Source organism: Urocitellus parryii, chromosome 6, assembly GCF_045843805.1.
Source record: "Urocitellus parryii isolate mUroPar1 chromosome 6, mUroPar1.hap1, whole genome shotgun sequence".
Lineage (NCBI taxonomy): Eukaryota > Metazoa > Chordata > Mammalia > Rodentia > Sciuridae > Urocitellus > Urocitellus parryii.
This window is the reverse complement of record NC_135536.1, coordinates 104,079,941-104,101,945: the sequence shown is the minus strand read 5'-3', so window position 1 is coordinate 104,101,945 and position 22,005 is coordinate 104,079,941. Positions and strand designations below refer to the sequence as shown.

The window sequence follows — 22,005 nt, the reverse complement described above, 5'->3', positions numbered from 1 at the left end:
TACACTTATTCTAATGGATGTGGCTCAAGTGGTAGCGCGCTTGCCTGGCATGCGTGCGGCCTGGGTTCGATCCTCAGCACCACATACCAACAAAGATGTTGTGTCCACCGAGAACTAAAAAATAAATATTAAAAAATTCTCTCTCTCTCTCACTCTCTCTTTAAAAAAAAAAAAGAATTCTATATTTAGTTTCATCAGACCTTAAAGGCCATCTTGCTTTCTTATATACCCCGATCAAAAGGAACAGTCCTGACATGGTACAGATAATATAAAAGAAGGAGAATACTTTTTTGATTGAAAAAAATAAGATTTAACATCTAGAAACCCACATAATCATCTTATTTTCAGTGCTTAAACATTAACTGAGGGAGTGAGGAGTAGAAATGTGCTGACTTACACTGAATACTTAGTATATGTCATAGACATTGGGGTAAGTGCTAACATTTTAAATTCTTCACCAGAATCTAAGAGTATTATCTTTTATTTCACAGAGAAGGAAAATGAGGTTAAGAGAGTTATTGTCCAGGGTATTGCAATTAGGAAGAGAAAAAATAAGCAGGAAATATAAACAACTATCTGGTTCCAGTAATAACTCAGATTACATTTACCTCACAGAAAGCAAATGGTTTCTGGTTTTTGTTTTGTTTTGTTTCAGCTGTAAGGAACTAAAAAATAAGTTTAAAAAAATCTTGCATTCAGAATCTCCAGAAAAATAATTATACATAAGAAATTATTAGGATAACCACAAATTTAGGACAATGTCAAAAAAATCCATGGGTACTAAGATGCTAACATAACTCAAAAGTCAGTTCCTAATTAACTTTTTTTTTATTACCTCAAGCAGAGACTTTTTATTGCTAAAGTGATGATTATATCTAAGAATCGCAACAATTTTTTTTTTTTTGGTTTGTTTTTTTTTGGTGGTTCTGGGGATTGAACCCAAGGCTTGTGCATGCGAGGCTGGTACTCTACCAACTGAGCTATATCCCCAGTAAGAATCACAACGCTGTTTTTACCTGGGCCTGTGTATTAGCAGTAGTAGTAGCAGCAGCAGCAGCTGCTGCTGCTTGTTCTTGTTCCTGGTAGTACTGAGAAGCCCGTCTGTCTTCTTCCTCTTGAAGTTTCTTTGCTAGTTCCAAATCACTGATTCCTTCTGGGATTTGTTCCCAATTCATCTCTTGACTCTGCTGTTCTTGTTGTAGAGATAATGCCATAAGATAGTCCTAAGGAATTAAATTATAACCATTTTTAGTTTTGAGATTTCACTCAAGAACTAATAAATATGAATATAGATGTTGTGTTCATGAAGCTCTGAGAATGGCTTTAAAAAAGAAAAACCTATCAGACTATGTACAACTATAATGCACCAATAAAAAAAAAAAACCATCAGAGTTTAAATATTAAAATGAGTTATATTGCCAAATATTTCCTTTGGGGAGCTAAGCACTTATTTCAGTGATGTCATCATTGTTTAAAATATTTTAGGAACTCACTTGAAATTCTTTCTAGAAGCAATAAATAAGATATTCAAAAGGGCTGGGGTTGTGGCTCAGTAGTAGAGTGCTTGCCTAGCACATGTGGGGTACAGGGTTCCATCCTCAGCACCACAAAACAATTAAGTAAATAAAATAAAGGCATTGTGTCCATCTACAACTAAAAAATATTTTTAAAAAGATTCAAGAAAGCTTTAAATAAAAAAAGCCAGGAGCGGTGGCACATGCCTGTAATCCTAGTGGCATGGTAGGCTGAGGTGCTGAGCAACTCAATGCGACCCTGTCTTAAATAAAATGCAAAAATAGGACTAGGGATGTGGCTCAGTGGTTGAGTCCCCTGAGTTCAATTCCCAGTACCGGAAAAAAAAAAAAAAAAAAAAAAAAAAAAAGAAAGAAAGAAAGAAAGAAAGGGGCTGGGAATATGGCTCAAGCAGTAGCGTGCTCCCCTGGCATGCATGTGGCCTGGGTTCGATCCTCAGCACCACATACAAAGATGTTGTGTCTGCCGATAACTAAAAAATAAATGTTAAAAAATTCTCTCTTTAAAAAAAAAAATACAGGGCTTGGGGTTCTTTGGGGGAGTACATAGAAAAGATCTTAAAAAAAAAAGAGAAAGAAGAAAACTCCGCTATTTTCAAAGGGAACACATGCATTTAGCAATTTCAAAAAACGATAAGAAAATTTTATGTGGCCAAAATATTATTAGAGATAACTATTGTTAACAGTATATAGATACATACATATATATAAACAGTATATATTAACCCCATATTTTTCTACGTTCACATACAAACTCAACATCTCCCATCTCTATTACAACATTTTCTTTTCCATTTAATGTCATAAAAAAAATCTTTTTTAAAAACCCTAAAAGCTGGGTGTGGTGGTGCATGCCTGTAATCCCAATGACTCAGGAGACTGAGGCAGGAGGATCAAAAGTTCAACTTAGCAAGTCTCTAAGCAACTCAATGAGACCCTGACTCTAAATAAAATATAAAGAAGGGCTAGGGAGGTGGCTCAGTGATGGAGTGCCCTGAGTTCTATCCCCAGTATTAAAAAAAAAAAAAAGAGTTTTATTATCTGACTTAAAACCCACTTTGGCGCTGAAAGAAAACTATTTTGTGCACCTATCATCTACCCTCAAAAACGAGAATTTAAGTAACTTAGAGGACATGTAGAAGGTCATTCCTATGAAGAACTTATACTACTTACTCATGAGTGAGTATCTTACTAATATTAAGAGTTTGTCCTTCAAAATTTTTTCAGTTTCCAACTTGCTCTTTACCAAGTCCCATAGTTTTGAATCTCCCTTCTTGCTATTTCCACAGACACTAATCACAACACCTTACAAATTCATTTCCTCTGCCCTATTAATTTTTACATATAGTTGTTACAAAAATTTCACACATTTCTCTTTATTACTTAAGCCTCTATATGGAGGCTATATAATTCTTTATGGCATCTGAAGGAAAATGAGTACCTTTACTATCAAAGCTATTTAAAAAAAAAAAAAGTCAAAAGTCGTAGGAAGATTAACATTTGTTGAAATCAAGTATTCTTTTTTTCCAAATAAACATTTTTTTCATAATTATATATTTATCTAAATATATTATATATTTATTGAAGAATATATATGTAGAAGTTATTGGTTGAAATCAAATATTTTCTATGCATCATAGCTTGCTATTCAAATTACTCTTATAGAACTTAATATACAATAATAGTTGGTTCAATTTCTGCTCCCTCTGCTATTGTAGCACCTTTGAGGACAGGACTGAATGATTTTTAAAAAAAAATTTTATTAGTTATTGATGGACCTTTATTCATTTATTCATTTATTGTGGTGCTGAGAATCGAACCCAGTGCCTCTCACATGCTAGGCAAGTGCTCTACCACTGAGCCACAACCCCAGCCCCACCATTGTTTTTTTTTTTTTTTTAATGCACTGGAGTTTGAACCCATGGGCACTTTACCACTCAGCTACATCCTCAGTACTTTTTATTCTTTATTTTGAGTCAGGGTCTTGCTAAGTTGCCCAGGCTGGACTCGAATTTGCAATCTTCCTGCCTTAGACTCCCAAGTCACTGGGATTACAGGCAAGCGACACCACACTTGGCTATGATTTATCTTTGTATCTGCAGGACCTAGTTATAGTTCCAGTAATACATCTTCTCATTGAATATTAGCTAATGAACAGTCTCTATGCACTTAAATTGTTATTATCAAAATTTATGTTCATAGTTTAACATAACCATATTTATGCCTCAGCAGGGAAGAATTAATATCATTGTCATATTTTAAGTAATAAACACACTTTAGCTCCAAAACTGCCCGCCTATAGCAGGCAAAAATCTTGTTTCAGTTCTAAATGAAAGTTTTATTGCTTAGGGCTCCTCTGCAGTGTCTGCTCCTCCTTTTCTTAGAAAACCTAACTACTCTTTGCCCAGTATATGCTATCTTCTAGAGTCCCTCTTTTCTGCCCTGATTAGTCAAAATATATTTCAAATATGTGCTTAATCTCTTCATTTCTTCTTGCTTGAACTGTTGGTCTCTATTTACATCCCTGTCCTTCCTACACATCCTCTGTTTCTTAAAAATGTGAATACCCAGGTCAGGCACAGTGCAGCAAGCCTGTAATCCCAGTAATTCAGGAGGCTGAATCAGGAGGGTGGAAAGTTCAAGGCCAGTATAGGCAACTCAGTGAGACCCTCAGCAATTTAGTAAGACACAAAATAAAAAATATTAAAGACTGGGGATGTAGGTTAGTGGTAAAGTCCCCCTGAGTTCAATCCCCAGTACAAAATAATAAAACAAAAATTCAGTAGATCATGTCACTTTCATATTTAATAATTGGCATAGCTTCCTTACTGCAATTGGAATAAATTCAAACTCCTTATCATGATCTTCACATTTTAATATGATCAAGCCTTCTGTGCCAAAGTGTATAATTAATGTACATATAGAATGATCACTTACCTATTTAGGAAGTATCAGGAAAACCTCACAAGGAAATTAAGAATGAATCTAATTCAAAAAATTTGGATAACCAAATTGACATTTGAAAAGAATATTTTAAACAATATGAAAAAAGGCAAAATAAGCTTACCTGATCTATTTGATCTTGTTGTCCTTTGTATACAGTTTCAGGATCTGAAGGAGGCCGAAGATGAAATTCTGAGTCACAGAAATTTCCATCACCATCTACATTGTGCAGGCTTTCCCAAACAACTTTTTCTTCAGTAAGAAATCCCTGGTCTGTTACCAACAAATACAGTTGACCCTTAGTAAGAAATAACAAAAGAAAAAGTGTTAAAAAAATCAAAACTAATATTACATTTAATGAAAAATTTTAATCTGTATGTTTAGAAAGTGTTAATTATTCCTATAAGCCATTTCTGTACAATACAATAAATAAACTAGTTATCTTATTTGTTCAAATATGTCTGGCTTTGAATGTAGTTTATAATTAGCACACTACAATATGAAGAGAAACCCTTGGCATACTCACATATGATTTATAAACAGCTTTGTGTGGTTTGTAATATCATTTTGTAAAATAGAAAAATATTATACAAATTCCTGAAAAAGACATCAGGCGATAAAAACATGATACTACATTGCCTGGTTTTGTTTATTTTATAAATTAAGCCTATATGACTAATCTAAATTACACTAATTTTCTTTTCTCTGTATCATTATTGCTCTTGCTTTGTATACCAGTTGTATTTTGTTTGTGTTTCTACTGTGGCATCAAATCTCCTGACACTATGATTGTGTTTTCTTGCCTTTTATTCCCCAGACTGTATTTTTATTTTATTATATATTTTGATACTAGAGCTTGAATCCAGGACCCACTGAGCCTACATACATTTCCAGATCTATGAATATATAATTTATTTTTTATACTGGGTATTGAACCCAAAGGAATTTTACCACTGAGCTATATCCTCAGTCCTATTTGTTAATTTATTTGCTTATTTATTTTTATGGTACTGAAGATTTAACCCAAGGATGCTGTACCACTGAGTTATACCCCCAGCCCCTTTCTATTTATTTTGAGATAGGGTCTTGCTAAATTGTGTAGACTGGACTTGAACCTGTGATCATTCTGCTTCATCCTCCAGAGTCACTGGAATTAGAGACATGAGTCACTGCACATAGCTAGAATATATTTTTAAATCTCTATTGCTGGGCCTACTATAAGTTACATTCACAATCACAATGAAAGAATTTAGCAATGACCACTAATTTTTCATGTGTGTTAGTTCTGATTCTAATCATGTTAAATCTATATATTATGTATACTACATAAGGTCTATATATTTCGTCAGATCTGCCAAAGTAAGACCTTTTGATACTTGCTCATAGTTCTCACTAGATAATAGTTAACATAAGGTTTACCATTGGTTCAAGAATTATACTTTTTCATGGTCTCTTATATTTATAATTAATTTTATCATACTATACCATACTTTACAATTTATTTTATTGGCTATTTATATACTTTACAATTTATTTTATTGGCTATTTGATAACCATAATCTTGTCAATATTTTTTCTCCAAATGGTACTTAAGAATAAATTCTCTATCTCTCTTTTTTGTTGTTGCTGTTTTAAGGACTGAAATCAGAGCTTCATGTATTGCTAGGCAAGCAGCTCTACCACTGAGTTACACTCCTAGTCATTTTTTTTATTTGTTTATTTATTTTCCTTGGTTTTATTTTTAGAGACAGGTAAGTTGCTCAGGTTGGCCTCAAATTCTAGATCTTTCTGCATCAGCCTCCAGAGTGGCTGGAATTATGGGCATGTGTTCGCCTAACATTCACAATGCCCTAGGGTAGATTTCCAGTACACACAAAATAAATAAAGGAAATAAAATAAAATACTGAAAAACACAATTTCAGAAAAAATTGTGTTGTAGCTCAGTGGTAGAGCACATGTGAAGCCTTGGGTTCAATCCTCAGCACCACATAAAAATAAATAAAGGTATTGTGTCCAAGCACAACTAAAAAATAAATATTAAAAAATAATACAGAAGTTCTTATTAATGCATATAAAAATGATAAAGACAACACTAGAAAAATTTTACTTTTCTTAAAAATAGGCAATTGTAACTGTGTTACACATATATCCACAATGGAGTATTACTCAGCATTAAAAGAGAATAAAATTATGGCATTTGTAGGTAAATGGATAGACTTGGAGAATATGATGCTAAGCAAAGTAAGCCAATCCCAAAAAACTGAAGGCCAAATGTTCTCTCTGATAAGTGAATGCAGATCCATAATCGGGGGAGGGAGCATGGGAAGAATGGAAGAATTGTGGATTGGCCAAAGGAAAGGAAGTAGAGGGAAGGGGACATGGGGGTAGGAAAGATGGTGGAATGAGACAGACATCACTACTCTAGGTACATGTATGATTGCATAATGGTGCAATTCTATGTCGTGTACAACCAGAAAAATGAAAAGTTGTATTCCATTTGTGTACAATGAAATGAAATACATTCTTCTGTCATGTATAACTAATTAGAACAAATAAAAAAAATTAAAAACAAATTTTTAAAAATAGGCAATTGTATTACAAAAGAAGACTGAATGAAAACCTACCCAAATAACCTCATAAATTAGTTGTAGTAACTTGTGTTAACAACATATCTGACAATACTGTAAAAATTTATAAATTGATAAAAAAAACTTCTCAAGTAAATTAATTCCAGTCTTTCAAACATGGAAGACTGCATTAATATTTTAGATTAATTAACTTGGATTCAAACTACTCAACATCTTTAGATCTTAGTTTTCTTTTCTTATGAGTGATATAGAGGTATTCTAAGACAAGAATTTCTAAGTATTTTATAAACTACTTCTTCATTTTTATTTTTTTGGTACTGGGGATTGAACCCAGTGTGCTTTACAACTGAAGCCCAATCCTCTACCCTTTATGAGACAGGGTCTCACTAAGCTACTGAGGCTGGCCTTGCACCTGGAATCCTCCTGCCTCTGCTTCCTAGGTGACTAGGATAATGGGCATGAGCTACCCACATCTAAGTATTTTATACATTTTTAAGTTTATATTTATTTTTAAGTTTATTTTTATGTGTGGTGCTGGGAACTGAACTCAGTACTTCCCACTTGCTAGGTAAGCACTCTACTTCTGGGCTATATTCTCAGCCACAATGCTTTTTATAATTTGAAATTTTATAATTTTTTTCTTTTCTTTCTTTTTTTCTTTTTGTGCTGGGGGATCAAAGCCAGGGATAGGCAAGGACTCTATCAGTGAGATACATCACCAGCCCCCAAATTTCTGAGAAAGTTTCTAAGGTATTTTATAAATTGAAAGACAAACTTTAATAAAGCTACTTAACAAACATCAGTCTCATCCACATAGCTCCCCAGAGAGGCAGTGAGGCATTGCTGTTGACTTGAAAGTCATATTGGAGCTGCTTGCAAACTGAGTGTTCTCAGGCAAGTTAGAATCTTTAGGTCTGTTTCCTGGCTATAAAGTGAGAATCATAATAAAATCACACCCTATAGAGGAGTTGTAAAGATTAAATGAGATAATGAATGTAAAATGCTTAATACAGTACAAGCCACATAACTGCTTTGTTGTTTGCTGTGTGGACAAGCAAGGCAAAAGCTCTACCACTGAACTACATCATAGGCCCCATAATTGTTTAATAAACCAAAGATATTGTATTCATGAGTAATACCTAAATCTCAGTTTCTGTGTCTATCTTCTGTTTTCTATATAAGTGAAAAAGACAATATATCTCTTGCTACTATGCAATCCTATCACTTTCTTTTTCCCACATTTCTCCCTTTCTCTTTATTTTAAAAGAAAGGGACAATTTTTAATGTATCAACCACTGTTATGATTTGAATATGAAGTTTCCCCCTAAAACCCCTGGGTTAATGCAGGAGATAAAATGATTAGATTAGGAGAGCTGTGACCTAATCACAGGTTTAATTCATTTGATAAATTAATAATATAAATGAACTAACTGTGGTAAGTATAGGCATGGCTGGAGGAAATTAAATCACGGGCATACCTTTGGGATTTATATTTCATTCCGGGCATCTCACTTGCTCTGATTTCGTTTTCATGAGGAAAGCAGCTTTCCTCTGCCACACCCTTTCACCATGATGTTCTGCCTCATCTTGGGCCCCAGAGTGATGAAGCTGGCCCACCATGAATTGAGACCTCTGAAACTGAGCCTAAAATTAAACTTTTTCTTCTCTAAATTGTTTTTCATGGGTATCTGATCACTAACACAACAACTTTAAAAATAACTAAATTTAATGAATTTTTACTTAAATATAGCAGTTGGTGGGAAAACAATTGCTACCCTAGCCTTAGTCAAAGAGGAAACAGAATAAACAAGTTTATTATTTATTTATGTATTTTTAACTTTATTTTATTTTTTGGTATCGGGGATTGAACTCAGGGGCACTCAACCATTGAGCCACATCCCCAGCCCTATTTTGTATTTTATTTAGAGACAGGGTCTCACTGAGTTGCTTAGCACCTCACTAAATTGCTGAGGCTGGCAATCCTCCTGCCTCAACCTCAGTCACGTCAGGCATGTGTTACTGTACCCGCCTTGTATTTATTATTTTTATGATACTGGATGTTGAACCCAGGGCCCCACACATGCTAGGCAAGTGCTTTTACTACTGCACTACATCCCCAACCCAGAAACTTATTTTTAAAATATGGCTTTAGTATTCATCCAGAATTTTCAAAAATTTATTTATTTATTTTTTTAAAATTTAAACATACACTTTATTTAACCTAATCCATACAAAATGTATCATTTCTATATGTGATCAATATAAAAAATTATTTTTATTAATTATTTTTTATTAGTTACACATGACAGTACAATGATCTTGACAATTCATACATTTGAATCAAATGGGGTATAATTTCTCATTTTTCTGATTGTACAGGTTGCAGAATCACATTGGTCATATAGTCACCTATATACATACAGCAATAATTTTTTTTTAATTTTTGTAATTTTTTTTTTTTCTTTGAGAGAGAGAGAGAGAGAGAGAGAGAGTAAGAGAGAGTGAGTTTTAATATTTACCGTTTAGTTTTCGGCGGACACAACATCTTTATTTGTATGTGGTGCTGAGGATCAAACCCGGGCCGCACGCATGCCAGGCGAGTGCGCTACCACTTGAGCCACATCCCCAGCCCCTACATACAGCAATAATAATGTCTATTTTATTCTGCTGCCCTTCCTATCCCCCCTTCCCCTCCCCCCCTCCTATCACATCTCTCACCCAATCTAATGTGACACACTTCTTTTATTTTTATTTTTTCTCCTCACAACATCATACATGAGCATGCAATGGAGAAAGGATAGCATTTTCAACAAATGGTGCTGGGAGAACTGGAAATCCATATGCAACAAAATGAAACTGAATCCCTTTCTCTTACCATGCACAAAAGTTAACTCAAAATGGATCAAGGAGCTAGGAATCAAACCAGAGACTTTGCGCCTAATAGAGGAAAAAGTTGGCCCTAATCTCCATCACATGGGGGCAGGCCCCAAATTCCTTAATAAGACACCTATAGCCCAAGAGTTAAAATCAAGAATCAACAAATGGGATGAATTCAAACTAAAAAGTTTTTTCTCAGCAAGAGAAATAATATGTGAGGTGAATAGGGAGCCTACATCCTGGGAACAAATTTTTACCCCTCACACATTAGATAGAGCTCTAATCTCTAGAGTATACAAAGAATTCAAAAAGTTAAACAACAAAAAAATAAATAACCGGGCTGGGGATGTGGCTCAAGCGGTAGCACGCTCGCCTGGCATGCGTGCGGCCCGGGTTCGATCCTCAGCACCACATACCAACAAAGATGTTGTGTCCGCCAACTAAAAAATAAATATAAAAAAAAAAAAAATTCTCTCTCTCTCTCCTCTCTCACTCTCTCTTTAAAAAATAAATAAATAAATAAATAAATAAATAAATAAATAACCCAATCAACAAATGGGCCAAGGACCTGAACAGACACTTCTCAGAACAAATACACGAAAAAATGCTCACCATCTCTAGCAATCAGAGAAATGCAAATTAAAACTACTCTAAGATACCATCTCACTCCAATAAGAATGGCAGCCATTATGAAGTCAAGCAACAAGTGCTGGGGAGGATGTGGGTGGGGGAGGTACACTCATAACATTGCTGGTGGGACTACAAATTGGTGCAGCCAATTTGGAAAGCAGTATAGAGATTCCTTGGAAAGCTGGGAATGGAACCACCATTTGACCCAGCTATTCCCCTTCTCGGTCTATACCCAAAAGACCTAAAAAGAGCATACTACAGAGACATAGCCACATCAATGTTTATAGCAGCACAATTCACAATAGCTAGAATGTGGAACCTACCTAGATGCCCTTCAATAGATGAATGGATTAAAAAAATGTGGAATTTATACACAATGGAATATTACTCAACACTAAAAAATAACAAAATCATGGCATTTGCAGGGAAATGGATGGCACTGGAGCAGATTATGCTAAGTTAGCCAATCCCTAAAAAACAAATGCTGAATGTCTTCTCTGATATAAGGTGGGTGACTCAAAATGGGATAGGGAGGAAGAGCATAAGAGGAAGACTACCACTAAATAGGGAAGAGAGGTGGGAAGAAAAAAGAGGGAGAAGGGGACTTGCACAGAAGATGGAAGGAGAACCTTATCGTTATACAGAATACATGTATGATATTGTAATGAGAAAAAGAAAAAAAAATGTGTCACATTAGATTGGATAGAGAGAAATGATGGGATGGGAGGGGAGGGGAGGAGTAGGGAGGATAGGAAGGGCAGCAGAATAGAATAGACATTATGACTGCTGTATGTATATAGGTGACTCTATGACCAGTGTGATTCTGCAATCTGTATAATTAGAAAAATGAGAAATTATACCCCAATGATTCAAATGTATGAGTTGCCAAGATCATTGTAATGTCATGTGTAGCTAATAAAAAAATTTAAAAAAAAATAAATAAATATTGGGTCTTACCATGTTGTACAGGCTGGCCTTGAACACAATGATATTCCTACTGCAGCCTCTTGAATAGATTATAGGTGTGCACAGATAAATCTTAGTGCTTACTTCACAAGCATCCATTATTATTAAAAGTCACCCTAGTTCTTTCTACTTCTAGGATATTATCCCCCCTTCTAGAAAATAAATATTTCTTAATGTGGTAATCTGTGAACAATTGCTAATCCGTTCCATCCTAAAAGTATTTAATAATTACTTTCACAATTTGATGGTTAAGGAATACTATCCTATAATCTTTTATTTTGAAGAAAATCAAACAATATCTCTAAATCAAGCTCCTTTGACTTAGAATAATAACTGAATAGCTATTTCTATATCATACCTTGTATTTGGTCATGGTGCTAAAATGATTATTCCGAAAGAACACACAAAGTTCTCCTTCCTGAACGGTTGAAGTTAGTTCACATAATCCATGGTATGTCAGTTGAGTGGCTGTATTATTTAGAAACTGCTCAGCTACAAAGCCTATGGAACCAATGCATAATATTAGATGCACAATAGTAGATGGAAGAAGAATTTCAAAATTAAAAAATTACTCTTTTCTATTAATATTGTGTTCAAGTATATATAAAGTCCAATCAATATAAAACTTTTCCTATGATGGTGGCCCCAAATTGGAGATTCATCTTTCTAATTTAGGTATAGAAGTTATATCTACAGTTGTTCCCATCCTAAATAAACTGTTAGGTGACAGCTTACAATAAAAGATAGAGACACTTTAATTAAACTAAAACCCATTAAAACAAATACAAATGGGGCTGAGGATATAGCTCTGTGATATAGCACCTGCTTCACACATGTGAGGCACTGGGTTTGATTCTCAGCACCACATAAAAATAAATAAAATAAAGATATTATGTCCATCTACAACAAAAATTATATATATATATATATATTAAAATTAAAAACCAAGGAGTTAGCAATTTAAAATGTGGGTAGGAAAGATGTATGTCCAACATCTACTGTCCCAATGGTGAGATGTTTAGAAATTACAAGTAGCCTTCACAAATTACCTTAAGACAAATTGCCTAAAAAATTGTTACTTAAGTAGTCCTGAGCTTTTAACAGAGATCCCAGATAATTCTCAAGTGTAAATTGTTAAATTCTTTCCTTAAATCTAAAAGTAGACATAAAACTCAAGAGAAAGTAGTAGGATAGTTGGTGCCATTTTTATCCTAATCTCCTCCAACACATGCCACTCATTATGTAGATATACAAAGTTTAGAAATAGATACTATCTCTTTTCTTTCTGAAACAGAATGAAATATACAGAAGTTGTCTGAATTTTTAAAAAATATTTATTTTTTAGCTTTAGGTGGACACAATATCTTTATTTTATTTTTATGCAGTGCTGAGGATTGAACCCAGTGCCTCACACATGCCAGGCGAGCACGCTACTACTTGAGCCATATCCCCAGCCCCAAGTTGTCTGAATTTTATTTTAAAAGATATATGGTACAGTTGATCCTCATTAACTGCAAAGTTATGAGTTCATGTATAGCTAAAAGTCATTTATAAATACCTAAAAATCAGGGGCTGGGGATGTGGCTCAAGCGGTAGCATGCTCGCCTGGCATGCGTGCGGCCCAGGTTCGATCCTGAAGCACCACATACAAAAAACAAAGATGTTGTGTCTGTCGATAACTAAAATAAATAAATAAATATTTTTAAAAAAATACCTAAAAATCAATACTCACAGCACTTCAATGGTCATTTGGGGATATCTGAGGATAGGCAAAAAATTTGAATTGCCCAGCAACACTCTGCCTTGTTATTTCAGCTCATACCATAGACAAGTGTCCTTTTCATGGTCTATTTAGTGTCATGTTTTTCATATTTTTGTACGTTTTGTTGGTGTTTTTTCTGTTTGAAATATTTCCCCCACCCAACTGTCACTCAAGTGTAAGGTTAAAGTAATAGCTGGTACTAAGTGGAGAAAGGCTGTGATGGAGAAAATACATGTCAGATAAGCTTTGTTTAGGCATGAATTATAGTGTTGTTGGCTCTGAGTTTAATGTCAATGAATCAATAGTATATTATTAATTAAAGTATTTTAAAACAGAAACACTCATAAAATAAGGTTGTTGACTGGTTGACAAAAAATGATCTAACAGAGCCAGGCTTAGTAGTGCACACCTATAATCACAGTAGCTCAGGAAGCTGAGGCAGGAGGATCATAAGTTCAAACCCAGACTGAGCAATTTAGTGAGGCCCTAAGCATCTCAGTGAAACCCTGTCTCAAAATAAAAAATAAGAAGGAAAGGAATATGCCTCAGTGCTTAAATGCCCCCCCACCTCAAACCTGGACACGCACTCCCCCTAAAAAAATTTTTCTTGCCTAGGAACAATACTTTAGCGTTCACTAATTCCTTGTTCAACATAAAACATTACCACTGCAAACAATGAGAATCAACTGTATAAATATTTTTTGAAACATGTATTTCTCTTTCCCTTCTTTTCTTCTTTTCCTTTAGTAGGAAAAAAAATGTCTCAGGAGCACTAAGTGGGGAGGTTCTTCTAAAGAGTTTTGTTAAGTAAGCTGAGAGGTGCAGATATAGGGAATAAAGATGAATCTGTAATAAGAAACTAATGCCTCAATAAGAAATTGAAAATAAACTTGGGGAATGTGATGATCATTATTATCCAAAGTACAGGTATGAAGACATGACAAATTGTGCTCTATATGTGTAATAAGAATTGTAATGCATTCTGCTGTCATATATAAATAAATAAATAAACCTGGTAGAAAGTTGGCAGGCCAGAAGGCTAGGTAATGTATTTATTCAACTGCCTGTGTATTCCTTGGTAACAAGCCATAGCACTTCAAGCTGCAAAATGGTTGTAAAAATGTTAAAAATACACACACTATTCCAAGGACTTGATTAAGGTAGGAAGGGAAGTGCAAAAGTTAAAGGAGGCTACAATCAAAGGAAATTGATAGCATAACTGCAAACTTTTACCAAGTAGAATATATAAAGTTTTAAAAATGAAGCATTTTGTTTATGCTGCAAAATACCACTCCTGTCTATAATATCCACATCGTTAAATGCTTCTTTTTTTTTTTTTACCTGTATTTATTTATTTATTTTTATGTGGTGCTAAGGATCGAACCCAGGGCCTTGCAACTACAACCCAGCCCCCTAAATGCTTCTTTCAGAAAGATGTTTCTAAATGCTCCTTTCACAGCTTACTCACATACATTCTCTCCAAACCCCTTTAAAAAAAAAGATACAAAAAGCCAGGTGTGGTAGCATATGCCTGTAATCCTAGTGGCTTAGAGGCTGAGGCAGGAGAATTGCAAGTTTGAGGTTAGTCTCAGCCACTTAGCAAGGCACTAAGTAACTTTGTCAGACCGTCTTAAAGCAAAAAGAGCTGGGGATGTAGCTCAGTGGTAAAGTGTCATAGTCTCCTTTCCCCTTGCCAAATACAGATACAAAAATTTAGTGGACATACAGCTCATTAACCTCATGTTAGTGTGAAATTCAAATATTTAATGCTAGAAAGGTCTTTGCTAGAAAAGTCTTAGCTACATTTTTTTTTTTTTTTTTTACAAAACAGGAGTTAGACTCACAGAGAATAAATGACTTGCTCAAGGACATTAAACTAGTTATGGTAAGACTGGAGTCCAGGAGACTTATTAAAACTGATATTAAAACATTTAAAGATTTAGTGCAGATGATCATAAATACATGGATCCTTAAATTACAAAGCAATAACTATTAAAAATTACAAAACACAGTATTTCCCATTTCTCCTGCATCTGTAAAGCAGTGGTTATAGTAGAGTATTGAAAAGCCTAATCTAGGTACAAATTTCTATGATGAATTAAACAAATGTTGGTATATAACTCCATGTTATATAGTATTTACTTAAATGTATTGCTTCAAATAGTCCAGCATTTCAAATAATATAGAGTTTATTTGCAGCATTCAGATTACATTTCAACTTTTTATAGATATAGTGATACTAAAGGTAAAAAGCCACTAATATAATGATAATATTAAAAGATTATTACTGAAAATAAATTTAAATTAAGCACTCTTTCTTAAAAAATTCTTTTTCCATATTTTAATTGGTACATTATAGTTGTACATAATGGTAGGATTTGTTATTATACATTTTCACATGAACATAATATCACTTTTTTGGGGGGTATGGGGATTGAACTCTGGGCACTCAACCACTGAGCCACATTGTGTTTTATTTGGAGACAGGGTCTCATTGAGTTGCTTAGTGTCTCACTTTTGCTGAGGTTGGCTCTGAACTCACAATCCTCCTGTCTCAGACTCCTAAGCTGCTGGGATTACAGGGATGTACCATTGCGCCCGGCCAATATCACTTTTTTTTTCCTAACAAGATCATTATACTCAAAAATATTTCTTATATTCAGAAATTCAATCATAAATGAGATTTATCAATTTTTTTGTTACTAGAAAGTTATTAGGGAATATAAATGCTCTTATTCCCTTAAAGAAGGTGAAGTTAGGAAGAGAAGCACTAAAATTAGGCAAAAAGGAATAGAAAGTAGAAATAGGAGGAAAGGAAATATAATTTATATTCTTAAAAATATTGCCTAGATGTAATCTTGTCTGAGATTTGCATTCAAATTTAAGCTTGGATAAAGCTGACACAAACATCAGAGTTTTGTTTTTAAGGCAAATTTAAGCTTGGTCAGAACTTTGTCACTGTGACAGCTTTAAATAAATTGTTAATTTTCTTTTTGTAATTTCAAATTTCAAAAATCATATACATTAATGTGTTTTTTCCACAAGAGGAGAGGCAAAACACTTTCTCTCTCTCTCTCTTTTCCTTGCTAAGTTGCTTAGGGCCTCGCTAAGTTGCTGGGGTTGGCTTTGAACTCAAAATCCTCCTATCTCACCCTCCCGAATTGCTGGCATTACAGCCACCTCCACATCTAGCCACAAAACAATTTTTTCATGTGACAAATGCTCAGATTTTCTTTAAAAAGATGGAGACTTTGGGCTGGGGATGTGGCTCAAGCGGTAGCGCGCTTGCGTGGCATGAGGTTTGATCCTCAGCACCACATACAAATAAAGATGTTGTGTCTACCGATAACTAAAAAATAAATATTAAAATTCTCTCTCTCAAATATATATAAATAAATAAATATATATATATATATATATATATATATATATATATATATATATATATAAAGATGGAGACTTATATGGTTCCAGGGGAGCAGGAGGGAGACAAGAACATTTCATTGTGCCAAAAAATAAAGGGCTCAAAAAATGATAAGGATTTAGCAGAACATGGGACCCAATGTGAAGGCATCCTAATGGCCACATCTGGAACAATTTAAGCGTCAAAAAGAATAATTATAATAATAATGAACTATAACATCCTAATTAAGAATCCATGACTGGCTTGGGAAGCTGAGCAGGAAGATTGTGAATTCAAAGTCAGCTAGCTTCAGCAAAAAAGTGCTAAACAACTCAGTGAGACCCTGTCTCCAAATAAAATATGAAATAGGGCTGGGGATGTGGCTCAGTGGTTGAGTGCTCCTGAGTTCAATCCCCAGTACCCAAAAATAAAAATAAAAAAAAGAATCCATGAGTTTATGTTGATATTATTGTTATTTTTTTTTTATCAAGGGATGGGGAAGAAAAGAGAAAACCATCTTTTACAAAAGAATAATAATAAATGTAGATAGAATAATAAAAGTATCATAACCACCATAGAAATCATTGATTAAGGCAAGAGTAGATGGATACACAATTTCCTGGGCAATGATTTATTAAGAACAGGACATTCACAGTTTCAGTGTAGAATATCACTGGTTACTTATTAATTATAAAGGAAAAAGGAAATCTGTACAATGAAAATTTGGCCTGTACCTTGATCTAATTAGACATCACCAATAATGGGATAATCAGCCATGTGCCCCCTGATTTTATGCCTTAGGAAGAACACAATGTTATCTATGCAGCATACTGCCAAGAATACATAATTTAAACCTACTTATGAGGAAACAATCAGATAAATCCATATTAAGAGCTATTTTATAAAACAACTGGCTTGGACTATTGAAATTAAAAGTCAATTTCACAGATTTTTTTTTTTAAAAGCAGGAAAGAAAAAAAAGGAAAAACATTAGGAATCTCTTCTATATTATAGGAAACTATAACTATAGGAAACTAATTGATCTTTGATTAGAGCCTACACTGAAAAAAATTAAAGCTTTAAGGGATATTATTGGAAAAACTAAAAAATTCTGAATATTAACCTTATATTAGGTAATACCGTATCAACGCTAAAGTGCATGAAATAATTATATTGTGATTATAAAGAAGACTTTAAACAGGTGAATTCCTTTTTCTTTGGAGACAAATGATGAAGCACTGGTGGGTTAAAAAAAAGTACTATGAAACTTGCAACTAATTGTCATGATTTTTAGGGCAAAAATGTGTGTGTGTGCAGAAATATAGAAAAAAGCAAATATTCAATATGATAATAATTGGTGAATTTAAGAAAAGTGAATATAAATGTTCATTGTGCTGTCCCAACTCTTTTGTGGGTTTGAAATTCTCAAAAATAAAAGCTGAAGAAAAAAGAAACTAATATTATTTAATAAAAAAATGTGATTCAATCTACACTATTTAGTGTTTACACCATATAATACAGTTTCAATAAATTTTTGGTTAATTGAACAAATATCCTGGAATTATTTTTATAAGCATATCATTATCCTAAGAAAAATTGTTTAAAAAAACAATTATTCCTAAGAGAGTATCTGGAATTAAAATTCAAGCTCTAGTGAAGTCTGGCAGCAGGTACTATTTTTTTTTTCCTTATTGATGTTGGTGTTATGACACAATCCATCCTTTTAACTAGATCAGAAAGTATTGACATTTGAAAGAAGTAGCAAATAATATGTACTGTATGTACACATAAAAGTTCTATGCTTTTTCTTATAAAGTGTCAGCACCAAAATAAAATGAACATTATATAAAAGAAGTTGAAAGACTTTCTAATTCTATGTCAGCTAAATAACATTTTTTTCCTAAAAAAAAAAAAAAAGGTTACTAAAAGTATTTTCTACACCCTGCACCTTGATAACAAATGAAATGTTTGAAAAATAATAATAATAATAATAATAATTATTATTATTATTATCATCTATGACCAAAGCTTTTAAAATTAGAAACAAACCAGTCTGGCATATTTTACTGATTCAAAAGGAAAGGTACAGGGCTGTGATTGTAGCTCAGTGGTAGAGTGCTTGCCTGGCACGTGTGTCATTGGATTCCATAGGAAGGAAGGAAAGGAAGGAAGGAAGGAAGGAAGGGAGGGAGGGAGGGAGGGAGGGAATGAGGGAAAGAGAAAGAGAGAAAGAAGGAAAGAAGGAAAGAAGGAAAGAGAAAGAAAGAAAGCTAGCTAGCTATGCTGTCCATCTACAACTGCAAAAAAATAAAATAATTTTTTTTTAAAAAAAGGCACAGTTGAAGGCTAAATAGAAAAACAAAGCAGACTACTTCATTGAACACTATATATATTCAAATTTCAAAAATCATATACATTAATGTGTTTTTTCCACAAGAGGAGAGGCAAAACACTTTTTCTCTCTCTCTTTTTTCCTTGCTAAGTTGCTTAGGGCCTCGCTAAGTTGCTGGGGCTGGCTTTGAACTCAAAATCCTCCTATCTCACCCTCTCGAAATGCTGGCATTACAGCCACCTCCACATCTAGCCACAAAACAATTTTTTCATGTGACAAATGCTCAGGTTTTCTTTAAAAAGATGGAGACTTTGGGATGGGGATGTGGCTCAAGCAGTAGCGTGCTCTCCTGGCATGCATGCGGCCCAGGTTTGATCCTCAGCACCACATACAAAGAAAGATGTTGTGTCTGCCAAATACTAAAAAATAAATATTAAAAAATTTTTCAAAAAAAAAAAAAAAGAACACTATATATCCAAGAGTGCTATGGCTTGGATATGAAATACAAAGTTGGGGATCTGGGGAAGTGATTGGATGATGAGGGAAACTGTAGGGGCCTATTGGAGGAAATAGGTCCCTGGAAGGCTATTTCTCGTCATCCACCCTTTCCCCCACCTGGGTGAAAACAATGGAGCCAGCCAACCATATATTAAAACCTTTGAGTAAAAAAGAAATCTTTCCTCCTCTATTTTGTTTTTCTTAGGTTTATTATTCCATCAACAAAAAGCTAATGCCAAGAGAACATGATGAAGAAAAATGATGGAGGAAAGATAAATGCTATTGATAAATAAAAATCATACATGCTAGGTAAATGTTCTACCACTGAGCTACATCCCAGCCCTTTCAATTTTATTTTTGAGAAAAGGTCTCATTAAATTGCCCAGGCTGTCTTAGAACTTGTTTCCTGCCTCAGTCTCCCCAGTTGCTGGGATTACAGGTGTGCACCACTATGCCTGGCTGTGGTCTTTTCTTTCTGATGCATGATTTCTTACCACCTTATAAAAGTTTTTGTAATTTTTTATAAACAAAAAACTAGTTTAGTTTTTTAATTATACTGAATTCCACATATAATTATTTTTTAATATGAAAAACTATTATGCATAATTTCACTATTACAGAATTTGTATATGAAAGAATTAATCAATAAATATGCTTAGTATATATTAACTGAAAATTATATGCCACTATAGAGGGAGATTACTTCCTTGCTTTTACCAAGACATTCTCCTCAAATTACTGATACTACATAATTTAGCAATAGTTTCTCACTATCCTGGGGAATCAATGTCAGAGAAATAAAAGGTATAACATCAAGTTAAGGAAAAAGGAGTAATGAAGGGACTCATTTTTTGGTATTCGTTGTGTTAATTAGTGTACTAGTACTATTCTTATAGCATTGCAGTCTGGCTTGGGAAAAATACTGTCACAGTTTTCTCATCAGTTTCTTACCCTAAAATCTCAGACATCCCTTCTTGGCTATCATTCTGTCTGTTACCACTTTTTAAATCTTTAGTTCCTTTGATTACTAATGAATAGCATAACTCTAATAGTATATTGGACATTAAAGACAAAGCAGATTTCACAGAAATTTTCTTATGGGCTTCTTTTTAGGAATATATATTTGGAAATGAGAGCATGGACATGAATATATAGTTCAAGTGAGTTGAATTTTGTTCATTCAAACATTCTTACAACAGTTTTTGTTGTTCCTTCTTAAAATTTAAGTTTTTTGCCTTAAGTTTTAGTGAAAGTTGTCATCTAAGTCAATGATCCATATGTTTTTTGCAAATGAAAGACCAGGGGATCAACCGAAATTAAATATCATGTATTTTCTTAACACCTGCATAAATGTGTCAAATTTCTAAATAAGTGAATAATATAATTAGTTGCATTCTGATAATTAATATAATGTGGATTTGTGTACACATCTTTTATATATTCTTGTAGTCATTTGCTTTGATTTTAAAAGATGTATCAAATTTTTTTTTAAAGATGGACACAACACCTTTATTTTGTTTATTTAGTTTTATGTGGTGCTGGGGATGGAACCCAGGGCCTTACACATGCTAGTAGGCAAGTGTTCTACCACTAAACTACACCCCTAGCCCCAAGATGTATCAATTTTTATTATACCTTACATAAAAGAAGTGTGTCTGAGGCAGAATGAAAAAAATAGCAGCTTCATTATCTGTGTTTATTTATGAAAAAATGAAGTATGTGGTAGGAAAGGTATATCCAAGTGCTGTGGTTCCTGATAGCCTTTCTGGTTTTAAATCAGCTTCTCCCATAATTGACTGGAACACAGCTGAAAAAAATATTAAGCTGCTTTTGTAAAGAGGAATTTGGTAATTTCAGTGAGCTACTAATATACATAGACATATTCTGATACAGAATAGGGATTTAATATACTATCTTATAAGGGAGAGGTCTGTTAAAAAAGAATACTTAAGCAACATAATACTCATTTCTGTCAACTGAAGTGCTCATAATAGATTATAAAATCTACCCAGTCCTCCCAGATAATAATCCTTTAAACAAAGTAATTATCACCTCTGAGTAATTGACCATACCAAAGCTTGCAAGTGATTCCAAAGACTTTTTAGCATCCAGGCCTGATTTTATAAGCCAAGTGAAAAGGATTCTAGGAAAAATCTTTCACTGGCACTTTTATGAATGATTGCTTAATTCCTACAAGTAGCATCACTTGTATTTTTAGAAGTCCTATGTAAGAAATTTGAAAGATATTAAATTTTAAGACAAATTATTTTGCCAAGAATAAAAAAGTCAAGTAGTAGCAACACTCACCCACCTTCACTAACCAGCTCACTATTGTCTGATTGCTTACAAGAGATGATCTTCTCCACTAGTTGGTTGTAGCTGCAGTTACCAACAGCTTTTACAATGTCATCAATCTAGAAAACAAATGACTATCTCACTAATCATGGTAAATTAGAAACAATAACAAAAGAAAT

The 22,005-nt window shown here is 33.8% G+C and overlaps 1 protein-coding gene across 2 annotated transcripts in view; it reads right to left on the bottom strand.

The window, feature by feature from the left end:
• The window catches only part of Mindy2 (MINDY lysine 48 deubiquitinase 2), an 82,722-nt gene that overhangs the window by 7,639 nt on the left and 53,078 nt on the right, over positions 1-22,005 (bottom strand). Inside the window, exons 5-8 of one of the 2 annotated variants that reach the window (XM_026384859.2) lie at positions 21,843-21,945; positions 11,895-12,037; positions 4,600-4,773; positions 1,017-1,223 (exon numbers count right to left, since the gene is read on the bottom strand). In XM_026384859.2, coding sequence (XP_026240644.2) covers positions 1,017-1,223; positions 4,600-4,773; positions 11,895-12,037; positions 21,843-21,945 — 627 coding nt within the window. The remainder of the gene's footprint in view (positions 1-1,016; positions 1,224-4,599; positions 4,774-11,894; positions 12,038-21,842; positions 21,946-22,005) is intronic. The other variant, XM_026384858.2, reaches the window with a different exon arrangement.